Source organism: Tympanuchus pallidicinctus, unplaced genomic scaffold (genome assembly GCF_026119805.1).
Source record: "Tympanuchus pallidicinctus isolate F22 unplaced genomic scaffold, pur_lepc_1.0 scaffold11, whole genome shotgun sequence".
Taxonomy (NCBI): domain Eukaryota; kingdom Metazoa; phylum Chordata; class Aves; order Galliformes; family Phasianidae; genus Tympanuchus; species Tympanuchus pallidicinctus.
The window spans coordinates 15,253,972-15,266,590 of record NW_026294627.1 but is presented as its reverse complement, the minus strand read 5'-3'; the positions used below and the strand labels follow the sequence as shown (position 1 = coordinate 15,266,590).

The 12,619-nt window shown below is 43.3% G+C and overlaps 1 protein-coding gene across 1 annotated transcript in view; it reads left to right on the top strand.

Annotated features, from left to right (window-relative positions):
- XPO4 (exportin 4) overlaps positions 1-10,609 on the top strand; it is a 78,299-nt gene extending 67,690 nt beyond the window's left edge. The window contains exons 22-23 of the mRNA XM_052671144.1: positions 392-484; positions 2,622-10,609. Of these exons, the coding sequence (XP_052527104.1) occupies positions 392-484; positions 2,622-2,819 (291 nt within the window). The 3' untranslated portion in view covers positions 2,820-10,609. The remainder of the gene's footprint in view (positions 1-391; positions 485-2,621) is intronic.
- Positions 10,610-12,619: the final 2,010 nt, after the last annotated feature.

The window sequence follows — 12,619 nt, the reverse complement described above, 5'->3', positions numbered from 1 at the left end:
GTATTTCATTGAATTTCCAGGTTAGCAGGTAGCAGCCAGCTGGTAGCTCACTGATAATCAGGAACAAAGTGATTGGGGTACTTGTGTTCTGGACTCTGGATTTCAGTAGATCAGTTTTGCTTGATGTTTTCTTACCAATCTGACATTCAGACTGCTAGAGACTTCTCATTAAGAGTTTACATCAGCTAAGAGTGTGAGAAACACCTTAAATAACTGTATTCAGCATGTTAACATGGCTATCTGCCTTTTCTCTAAATTTTCCACTTAATTTTTTAAAATTGATCTTATTAATCCATTCCTTGTTTGTCTTTCTGTGAGAGAAAGACTCTTGTGGGAGACTTTAAAACTTGAGGAACTTCATTCTTTCTCTGCTTTTGTTTTGTGATTTCAGATGGTCTTTGATATGCTGGTACTTCAGAAGCACAATACAGAAATGACAACTGCAGCAGGTGAAGCATTCTACACATTAGTGTGTTTGCATCAGGTATGATATAAACACTTCAGAACTCTGAAAACCGCTCACTTTTTGATGGAGAATGGTTAATTACTGTGCATTTGGCAAACTGTAGCATCATTCAGGAGGTCTGTAGTCCAACTTCTCGCTTGAAATTGGCTAAATACCAAAGTCGGGTTGGCTCATTCAGGACTTTTTCCAACCGTGTCTTCAAAACCTCCAAGATTGGTGGTGCAGAGTCTCCAAACAGCCCATTGAAAGCTTTGTTGTCTTTAAAACAGATGTACTTTCAGCACCTGCCTGACTGTCTTGGTGGCCCTCCTCTAGATCAGTCACTGTTCTTCAACAATGGGGAATCCAAGGCTGGACACAGTATTCCATGTGTAATATGGAATGAGAGCTCTGTAAAGACAAATAATAAATACAGTCCAGTGTGCTGCTAATACTTTAGCAGCTCCACTGAAACCCTCTGATTCTTTATTCAGCAGAACTGCTTCTCAAGCTCTCATTTCCCAGTCTGTATAGTTGCAGGGAATTGGTCTGTTTCTACTGCAATTCTGGACACCCCAGTATAAGGCCCATGGGCACTATCAAAACTGGCTTCCACGTGGATATGAGCCATTAAACACAATCCTTTGGAGATGGACACATTTGATTTCATACAGCCATCAGTGTGTACCCAGTCTCCGCAGTCCTTCGAAGGCAATAGAGTGGCTGGCCTTGAAACAACAAACCTGTCAGCTATGTTGGTCTTGAGAGCTGCATTGCACAGGATCTCACCCACCAGCCTCCTGAATAAGCTGAAATCTGCTTTCAGGATGTGCAGGGTCAGTACTCTCCTCTCCTGCCCTCACTCTCTTAAAGGATGCTGAACTCCACTATTTCACCATCTGCACAGCCAAGGCTCTCATTAAGTACCACCTCCCTGCCCAGTACTTCCTTGTCTGTGAGTAGCAAATGCAGAAAAACCATTACACCTTTGGCCAGTCTGGCATGCAGATGTCAGGGAGATTATCTCCTAAGAGTCTGTGATCCAAATTCTTCTCCAGCTGCTTAAAGATGACCTGGTGGTCCTCTATTCACCTGTTTAGGGGACTTGTAATAACTCACACCATATCATCATCTTTACTGCCTCTTTACTCTGACCCACGAGCACTCAGCTAGACTGTTGCCTTGTCCATAAGACAGCATCTTTAATTTCCTTCTTTCATGTGAACAGCAACCCTCTGTGCTCTTCTCTGTCCAAAGAACCTCTCTGTCCATTAGAGCACTCCAGTTATATCAGCTGTCCCACCACCTCTAAGTTTCTGCAGTGATCTTGCAGCTCTGCGTCTGTTCTTACTGTTTGTTTCCAAGGCTGAATGTATTTCTTCTTAGACATTTGAGGTTTGCCTCCTTTAGGCTGTTTTATCCTTCTTGACGAACACTCTTAGATCTATTACTGCCTCACGTTCTTAGTCACCATCCCCACTCGTCTACAAGTTGTTACCACTGTCCGCCAACATGCTCTTGAAAGCCCTTCTTGCCAGGTTGACAAGCCTTTGACAGAGGTGTTCTTAAGCCACTTTTCCATATGAATCTCCTGTCTGGTTAGCAGCACTCATTGACGTAAAGGGACAAGTGAGCATGTTAGACAAAAAGAGCCAGGAGCCTGTTACTCCCTGAACAGCAGTCAGTTTGCTGCTCTTAAAGCCTTCAGGCTTTCCTTCACTATCCTAATCACGTTTAATGTGCTTCTTTGTCTTCTGCTGCTGTTCAAGTGGGGAAACTCTTAGGAATTTAAGCTGTTCGTCCCAGGGAAGGGAATCCAGAGAGAGGGAGAACTGTGGAGGGAAATGATGTACTGAATGTGGGGCAGCTGTGAAGGAAGAGAAGCTCAGTTCATAGAACTGAGCATATGCTAAGAGCCAGAAAGAACTTTGAGCGCAGTGCTTGAAGTTTTGGCCTGTTCTGGTTCAAAGTCTTTATCTGGTTTAGAGAAAGGTGGGAGGCCGCAAGTCCATAGCAGCCCCTGGTACGCCGGTTGGTGGAGTCGGTGGGGAGATACTACTGAGGGTTTTCAGTCACAGCCTTAATTCTGGATTTTGTCCTGACAAGAGAAGTTGTATATATTGTGACTTTGGATATTTTTATTTTTGAATTAATGAGACTCGCGTTTGTTTAACAGGCTGAATATTCAGAGTTAGTTGAAACCTTACTATCAACTCAACAAGATCCAGTAATCTACCAGCGATTAGCAGATGCCTTCAACAAGCTTACTGCAAGCAGCACTCCTCCTACACTGGACCGTAAGCAGAAGATGGCCTTCTTAAAGAGTTTAGAAGAATTTATGGCAAATGTTGGTGGACTTCTCTGTGTAAAATAAACAACAAAACTCTATGCCTAATTTAGACCCTTTCTGCAAAATGCACTGAGAAACGCTGAATGCTGACTAAATCTTGTACCTGTCTCTGGGTTCTTTGCAGCCATCTCAGATTCTAGAGAGTCTGGAAGTTTGAACATACATAACACAGTGGAATAGGAGAGGTCAACTTCGAATCAGCTTCTGCTATTATGTGTTAGCTGCAATCTGTCATACTTGTGTGTGGGAGAGAATGAACAGAAAATGAGAATTTAATTTTTTTTCCATATATGTGCAAACAGATATGGGCACAATGAAAAATAAATTCAGTGCCTTTTTCCCCACTGGTTTAAAATGAGTGTCCAGATAAACGTGCAGATTTCTTTTCTACCCAGAATTATGTTAGAGTGTGATGCAAATACATAAAAAGCTCTAAACAGTTTAGCTGATTTTAAGCTTTATTTTTTTCCTCTCTAAAGTTTGAGTTTGGTGTTCCAATGGGGAGAAAAAAAGAATGGTGTTTTAACTTGTGTTTAGTTTTGTTTTTCTAGATCAACCTGACGTTACCTGTTTCTGTAATGCAGGTTTTTACATTATGTTCTGCTGCCTAAAGTTCAGAAGAAAAAAGGTGTATATTTTTGTTCCCCTAAAATGAACTTTAGGATCTGCAGCCATTTCATTGCCTTAATTTAAAAGAAAAAAAACTTCATATACTTACAGAACTTAAGGCAAGATTTGACTCTTCAGAGTTGGTTTAGGATGTTGGCATTAAGCTGCCGTGTGCCTGTTGCAGCCCTTCACACAGACAGGTGTCATTTTGGAGTTGAGTGTGATGCAAGGTTCACGCGTGGTTTTACTTTCAGCATCGGTTTGATTCACGTCCAGGCTACGCGCAACTGCGATGTATTTCTACTCTGAGCTCTTTGCTCAAGCAATAACAACTCAAAAGGTCTAAATTGCTGACTTACAGACCTTTCAAAGTTGGGGCATTAGCTAAAACACTTGTGCTAGAACAGTGGTAGCAAACCCTTTGACTCGAGGCCGTGCTTACTTGACTCTGGTCAAGAAAGGTAACTGGGATGTGCAGTGCTGTGGGGGATTTGGGTTCTGCTGAATGTAGCTCCGCCTCTGTAGAGCCATCCCAGCTGCTCTGCTCTTGCTCATTTTTTGTCAGCACTTCAGTGGTTATGACAGCAGAACAGCAGAGTTTAGTGGACCAACAAGGAAGAGTAGCACACGAACACAAAAGCGAAAGCCTGTTTTGTCTCCAGTCATGAGCCTGAGAAAACTGAAGCAAACACAAATGTTGCGCGCCGAGTAAAATCGGTTTTAGTGGAAATGGAGGCAGAAGTTGGCCCTTTTGTTTAACACCTCTGCTAGATTGTTGTTGAACATTTCCCATGTTTTTTGAATTTCTGTAGAATGTACAGTGCACACCTTTGTGTGGCTATGTACAGCATCATGTTTGCAACTCAGTGCCATCCTTCAGCTGTTCATCTCATAATTAGTCACAATAGCCAGAATGTTAAAAAGACTAATCTGTAATACTGTGCTATAAGTGATCTAAGACTTTATTTCTCAGTTAAATCCACACCTCTCTCAAGTGAGGACCCACAAGGCCAAAAAAGCCATCTCTTCATTACACATTTCTCTTAATTTATGTGAAAGCTGGGCCCGGTCAGATTTACGCATGAGAAAGTGACCATAAAACTTAGTAGATCGTATACGTTCCCTGTGAGTGTTTTATTTCTAACATAATTTGCATATTTTTTTACAACAGGGAGGGGTGTTGCACTCTATTTTTCCCTGAAGCTGTAGTGCTTTCCTTCAAAAAAATACCCCAAAAAACTCCTGACTGTGTACTTGCTCAAATGATAACGATCCCAGCAGATTGATATTTTTTAATTAGCTTGGTTTTTTTGCTATGATTCTGAAACTGCTTCTCTGAACCGGTATGTTGCACAGGGTGACTGGGGGCATTAAAGCCTGTGAACAGAAGGAGCTCAAAGAGCTGCTGCTGGTTCGTCACAACGTAGATGATGCCAAATATGTAGGCCAATGCCTTCAAAGAGATTGTGGCAAATACCTTCAACTTATTTGGATCTGACTGCATAATCAATGCTCCTCTACAACTAGCTGTGCCACTGTCACTTTTTTAAAGCTGTTTCAATATTCAGAAATATAACTGCACATTTGTGACATTATCATAAGTATTGTAAGTGATTGGGATACAAATGGAGTTAGTATTCAGAACAAATTCACGTGCATACCCATTACTTTCTACTCAGGCCCGCTGTATTGTAACAAGTGCTGATGCACGCCTTAGTTTGTCTATCAAGGCCTGCTAAAGTATGAAGATTTACTTTCAAAAACACATTTTGAAGATTGTTTAAAACTTTTGTTTATCCCTCTATTTAAAATCGATGTTATGTTAAAGGGAAGCTGTCCCAGAGAGCGCTTTGTATGATTTTTGTGCTTAATGTTATGTGGAACAACGCTGTTCTTTTTAATTTTTCTTCTGCTCTTGTCTGTTCAGCGTGGATCTTTCGTTGCCAGATGATTTTTCTTTCAGAGCACGTGCAAAGATGTCTCCACTTAGTGACACTCATGAAATTCCCAGAGCGTTTTTCAACGATGAGTTCTCTGAGTTCATACCCCTGGCTAGGTGGCTACTTCTGCCTAAACTATTTTGCTTGTATATCCCTTCCACAACCCCAACAAAAACAAAACACCGCATCCAGTTGCTGTGAGCGTGTATTGTTCGTTCAAGTCCTCAGAACAGCGCCAAGGACGGCGTTCAGCGCACCTTGAGAGCTGGCTCCAAGTAATGGTCCTGAAATAGCGATAGCATCACTGCATTGATTTTCCATTCAGCATACAAAGGGAGTAGTAGTTTTGAAAAGGCACTTGTTTCTTGAAAGAAAACATCCAAAAAGGGCATGTCAAACTGAATTGCAAATGCTGCATGATGTAATTGTAACAAACTTTATTTGTCTAGGCATAATATTGCAAGAACAGATTATTGCTCCTATGTTTTTCTTCTGAGGGTAGAAATCCAGTAGCTTCTTTCCCATTTTTCCAGCCCTTCCCCATCATCATAGCTATTTTTAATGCTACCACAGTAACTTTCTGTTGTTCAGCCTATAGATTTTGATGCTGGCAAGCATGACTATCTGCTTGGGTCGTGAAATTCAAGACTTTGAAAGCACAGACACATGGGCAGGGAGAAGTGAACTGCATTACACCTCTGCTTTCATGCACATAATGCCTTAACTACCTTTGCCAGGTTACCATAAGAATCTGCTACATCTTATTGCCCCCAGGTTTGTGTTTCGCTGTTCAGAGATAAAGGGCTCACGGTTTTCCTCAGGAACGAGAAACTTGTTTTCTCAGCATGTCCAAATCCTACGAGTTCAACAAGAGGGGTTTGAAGCTGGAGCATCTCTTTGATAGTGCATTGCACTTGGTAAAACCCCAATGTTTACCTGGGTAAATCCCGTTGTATTTAAGCCATGTAGTTTTAGAAAATAAGCTTGCTTGGAGTAGTCAGTTGTCCATTTAAAATTTAACTCTTTAAAAGGTAATGTAAATTCTAACTTGTGATCCGTGAAGACTATTACAAAGAGACAATTGCAGCATTTCTTTTATAAGACTCTTCAAGTAATTTCAGTTAAATAATTACGTAAGAGGGGTGTTCTTTACGGAAGTAGCTTGATGAATATAAGCGCAGGAGTAGGAGCCAGGCTCCTCTAATTTTGTATCAGTTTTTCCACTGGGTCCTCTGTGGCCGTTGGCACGTCGCTAAATCTGTGTCTTTGTAAAAACAGCGATGGTACCTACCTACCTCACAGGGGTGTTGTGAGGGTTAGCTTATGCCTATAAAATGCATTGAGGATCGGAAATGCTATGTAAATATTAAATATTTTAATTTTAGTTTTGCGAGGTGTAAGATTTACTGTCATGAAAACAGGAGGTTTTTGTAATTATAAAGCCGTCGAGGCAGCGGCAGAACGGTGTTCTGCAAGAATGGTCCACTGCAGTCCAGTGCTGCTGGCTGTCTGCAATGGCTGCCTCAGTTACAGTGGTGGCTCCTTCTTCTAAGACGCGATTCCCCACCGCGGTGCCTCGGTTCTGCTCTAAATAGAAAAAACAGGAGGAGGACAGTTGTTAGGTATCCAGGCTTTGGTGCTGCTGCTTCTCTCAAGTGCTTCTCGTGGTGGTAGGTTTATTGCCTTTTTTTTTATGCTTTTTTGCAATGAACAAACATGAATTGTCTCTCCCACGTCTCTCAAGTTTCTCCCACTGTCACTCGAGTTCTGCTCAGTGTAACTAGAGCCTGGTGGCAGTGATTAACACACGAAGAGCCAGCCCTCCAAAACCTCTACATTGCTTCTAGTATAAAATCGTGCCCTCGGCAGTACATGAGATTAAAGCTCCCTAGCACAGATGATGAAGCAAATGGTGTGATTTGCTGTAGAGCCTTAAGCAGCCACCTGTCTTAAAAAAATTAAGAAAACAAAAAGCAATGTGAGATTTACTGGGGCTCAAGCAACTGAGAAATAAGATGTCCCTGGCCTGCCCTCCTCCTCAGTGAGTTAAAGCAAGTGCTGCTTTTTCATTTCGTCCCATTTCCTATCCTGCTTTTCATGTTCCTTGAGGCCATTATAAAAGACTGGGAAGGCTCTCCCAGCCTCAGTGGAAGATCATACTCGTGCACTTTTCCATCTATTACTGCTCGATATTTGAAAATGATTTTAAAAAGCAAACATACAGCCAAGCTTTCTAATAACACTGCTCAGCGTGTTTGAATCTCTCACTGAGCAATTCTAAATTTTATAATGAAGAAAAAATCCCCTTTTATTTGTTCTCTTTGTGCAAAATGAGGAACATCCATGCAGTAACCATGCAGCTTTAAGGCAATAAATGCTAGGACTGCTGGCAATCAAACGTGTAAATGTTTAAATGTACAAGTCAGTACTATGTTGAGTTTATATATCATGAAAAGCAGGGATTGAAGCACTAGTTAATTCCATGTCTTGTTTTACCTGTACAGTTGACGGTACAAAGTTGCATAGACATATTTCATAGTTTATTGCAATGAACCTTGGGAAGCAGCCATGTAGTCAGGCTGAATTTTCAGTTTTGAAGTGAAAACTCCGTATTTTTAAGATCTGTAAACAGGAGGAGGATCAAAATGTTTTCCCCTAAGAGCTTTTATTTTGTTTTGGCCACGTGTGATGTGTGTTTTATTGTTTATCATGTTCCGAAGTCCCACCTGTGTTGAACCCCTGCTATTTCACTTGTGATCCTTCCTTATGGCAGGAGCCAGCTGAGGGCCATTATGGAACTGGGAGCTAAGCACCAGCAGGGGCTGTGTGAACGAGCAGACCTTGGTTCAAGTTGCTGGAGAAAATTCAGGTTAATATCAGCACTTATGAGTGACTTATGGGCTGACTTATGAGTTCCAACAAAAAGAACCATGGTGGGTGTGGGTGTGTGAGGGACGCAGCGCACGGGAGTGCCAGAGAGATCCTAGAAGTGGCTGGGAACATAAGAACAAATTTACCTTCCCCCTCTCAAAAGAAACAATGTGACTTTTCAGGCCTGCTGGTAGTGTCTGTATTCCCAGAAGGAAGGCTGATTTCTGGCTCTCGTATTTTGCATGTAGATTTAATTTAAACAGTTCTGAGGATGTGTGGCGTGGAAATGTTCGCCAAACTCGTGTCTGTTCCCATGTAAATTACATCCAACTGTATGCTACTTTATGTGTTTTGGAAAAGCTTGGTTACAGGCAGCAGCTCCTAATGTTCTGTAATGTGATTATGTTTGGGAAAACTACAGCTGTGCTGTTCTGTTCCCCTCTTCCTCTCACGCATTCACATTGGTTTTTTAAGGAAGAAAAATTCTCGAAGCCTGGAAGTAAAACTCCGTGACAGCTGTGGTGTTGGCAGCTTGCTGTAACCTTGGCCGTTATGTATCACTGCAATTGTACTGGTTTCTAAAGTGCAGTTATTGCAACCATACCTTGATATTGGCCTGCTTTAGTTCAGTGACTCTTCTGGTGAAGGATAGGAACATCAAAGGTAATTTTGAGCAAGTCCCTGAGAACAGCTGGCAAAGTCCCTGAGAGCAGCAGCACATCCAACAGCCTTGCGTGTAGAAAATGGAACTATTTTACCTTAAGTACGAGGTCTGGAATAAACTTGAATGATTTGGGTACAAAACCTTTACTCATGTTTGTTTGTGGAAATGTATGCAACACCCATTCCTTTTTTCCTTTAAGAAATTTCCATGTGCTTCAGTTGCGTTTGAAGTTAGTGGCTGGTTTATTTGGTTTTCCCTCCTGATGGCCGTTAACTAAAGGCTGCTGGAGCAGTTTGGCTGCTGAGCAGAGGAAGAGGTCTGGAAGTGGGCATGAGGAGTAGGAAGTGAAACGTTTGCAGCCTTTTATAGGGATAAGAAAGAAAAATCACGCTACTCTGTAAGAAGAAAAGCAAGTTCACAGTGCACGTGTCAACATGTCATTACCCGGTGTCATCCCACAAGGGTCAGTAAATGCTGCCCTCCCAGCAGAGTGGGGTTGTTTTGGAATCGTGTGATACGACACCATTAGCATGAGGTTTGCTAATTATATAACGGAATCTTTTTTATTGGAGAAGCATTTCAGGTAAATCACCTCCAGCAAACACCGAAGTACCATCGTGTGCTGTGTAACCACCGTTCTTTCTGCTCCTATCTCTGAATCTCATGGCACAACCGTTCTCACCTTAAACCTATCAGCTGTTACCAGATTGATTTTGCTGATCCCACGTTGTCTTTGCAAGTCCAAAGAAGGCAGCAGCTTTGTGTGATGTGTTCCCTTTCCCTTCCCATTGATGTCTGTCTCGCCACTCGTGACTGGTTTGCTGTAACTCATTGCTGTGGATTTCACAGTTTGGGTTCATGATGTATTCAGGTCGCTCCCGATCTGTCACCGTGCTGTTTACCACAAACTCACCAGTGCTTGACTTGAAAGATTCCTCCATAATCGGAGTTGGCAAGACATTGCCTTTAGTTTTAGTACCGCACCAATACCTGTAGTGCTGCTTTGCTCCACGATGCTTGCTGTAACAGAAACCAAAGCCCATCGCCACACTTTGGAGTCTTTAGGAAGACACTGATGTCCTCTCACGAGACCAGCACTCCTCTGGGGAAGGCTGGCATTCTGCCACTGTAAGGAGAGACTGTTCCGAAGTACTTTCTGCCTGCTTGTAGGCTGTTATGCACTTTCATGGTTTAACAAACTACTGTTAAAAATGTACTGTAACATGGAATTTTGCTAAGCGCACATGTATGTGAACATTTCACTCAGCCTCAGGAAAGCTGGAAAAATTAGATACCTGTTTTGTATCTCGGTTGTTTGTTACCTACATCCTTGGAAATGGACAGATAATGTCTAGATGCTGTGAGTGTAACTGTTGTGTGAGATACCGGTGTGGTCTGCAGGAGGAAGACGGTGTCATTTTAATCTAGGGACTGAGAGAATGGTGTCCTCTTATTTTGCTGAAACATATATACACAAAAACTGAATTGGACCTGCAAAAGCAGTGATAAACCCCATTTACTGTTCAGGAAAAATATGTGTTCTGTCATAAAAGCGTGTTTCTGTTTTCTTCCTTCTCCTTAAGAAGCGTATGTGAAATAAGTACGGAGGTATGCGTAGGACAAACTGTAAAACCGCTGCTGTACATAATGTTTGCTACTTGACTGCATTTTCTGTTCTACTTTAATTTTACTGGTTTTGCTAAATATATTTTATATATTTTCCTTCCTGCTTCTTGTGATGGCAGAGTGATTGCAACTTTTGGGGGGGGAAACAAAAATGAATGTGAGAAGGCCCTGGCCACAAAGATCCATCAAGTTAGGATGTCAGTATATATATCTCATAACTTCTGTTGAGAGAGAGCACAGCACAAATTGGGGACAATGTGGAACAGTAAAATCAATTGATATATAAGAAGTACAGAGGTAATGGTCATCCCGTTTCAGGGTAGGGGGTTGTTTTGTTGTTTGTTTGATTTTGTTGTTTTTTAAATGGATGCTTCCCTGTGTGACCTACTGCATGAACCTGCGTTAGCAGCGGGTTGGAGTGGATGACATCCAGAGGTCCCTGCCAGCCCCTACAATTCTGCCATCTAAAATCCATTTAAAACATCAGCACCATTACATTTCTCCCAAATGCTTTTCCATCTGAGGTCTGTAGCCCTCTTTGTGGCCCATGAATTATGTGCAAGGGCTCTACAAGGTCTGATAAAAGAGAAGTCATCCTGATCACATGCAATATTTGCACATCCATGAGAGAGAACTGAGAGTCCATAAACGGGCTGAGGTTGAAACCTCCTTCCTACTGCACTGAAAATTCAGAGGATGACTGAGAGCTCCTAGAAGGCCGACAGTAACCTGTGCTGCGGGGACCAGGTGATGTACACTGAGTACCCCACTGGTAGAGCATGCTGTGTTTTGTGTCTGCATCACTAGAAGCAGTCCGTCTATATTTAAGTACTGTGTGCTTGGTTGTCTTCCAACTGAAATGTGCACTTGGTTTGCCATTGCTCAAAACATCAATGTTTTTGGGAAAATAGCTGTTAAGCACGACTTCCATCAGTAAAGACAAAATATGGTGGACTATAAAAGCCCAAACGTGAAAACACAAAATCCTGATTAGCAGCAAGTGGCTATTGCTTTCCAGTGTATAAATTGTTTTTTAAAAACTGCTGTGTGCTTTGGTCCTGAGCTGCTCCAACACAAAGCACTTGCTGATGTGTCAGTGAAGCAGCAGTGGTCTGAATGGTCAGACAGGAGTCTCAGGGATGTCCACATCACTGTGTTTCCAAGAAAACTGTCTGTGACTGACAAGGCAGGGGTAGATAGCTTACCTTTGGGCAACTTCTGCAAAAAAAGGATTAAGAAACAACAAAGCATATACAATAACTATATTGTAGGGTTCACATGACTGGTGTTCCCACACTGGTGGCTGGTTTGCTCTCATGTCCCCAGAGAAGCAGTTCTGAAAGACATAACCAGTTTTCCTTTGCAAAGGATCATTCCAGCATCTCTGCTTTCCTGCCACCATCACCTATCACAGGTCCAAGCAGCTCCAAGCAGTGCCTTACAGCAAAGCCAAAAGGCTGCTGCCTGCCCGCCCCCAGGCCTGCAGAGCTGTGCGTGATTCCGTGACCCTTTGGAAAGGAGGAGCCATCTGTGGCAGCAGGGCCTGGTGCTCCAGGGAGCTGCGCCCATCAGAAGTGGCTGCACAGCCTCCTTTACCCTTCCATTCTTCAATTCTATCAGCCCTCTGAGCACCTTTTTTTTCTACCTAAAACAAAGCTGCACGGAATGCAGCACGCAGTCAGGTCCCTGTCCCTCGGTGTTGACGTTCCTCCCCAGCACTGAGATGGCAGTGCGCTGCCGCAGGGCCGGAGCTGAGCCCTCCAACGCTCAGCACAACGCTGCGTACCGGAGCGCTCCAGCGGTGCCTCGGAACAGCGGCGCCTCTGGGCACATCCAGCTCTGGAGACGGCCGTGCGGTTTTATGCGGCTCATCTCTAAGCTGCGAATCGCTTAGTCGAGGTGAGGCTGTTTTGGAGCCTCTCGGAGCACCGGAGTTGCGGGAAGAAGGGCTCGAGCGCGCCTGCCGCCCAAGGCAGTCCCTCGGCCGGCTTTAGGCCGCGCTCCACTCCTTGCGGGACAGCCGGCCGCAAAACAGCACAGGCCCACCGTCCGGGAGGCACGCGAGGCCTCCCCTCAGAAAGGGCGGGAAGGGGCGGGCAGAGCAGCGCCAGGCA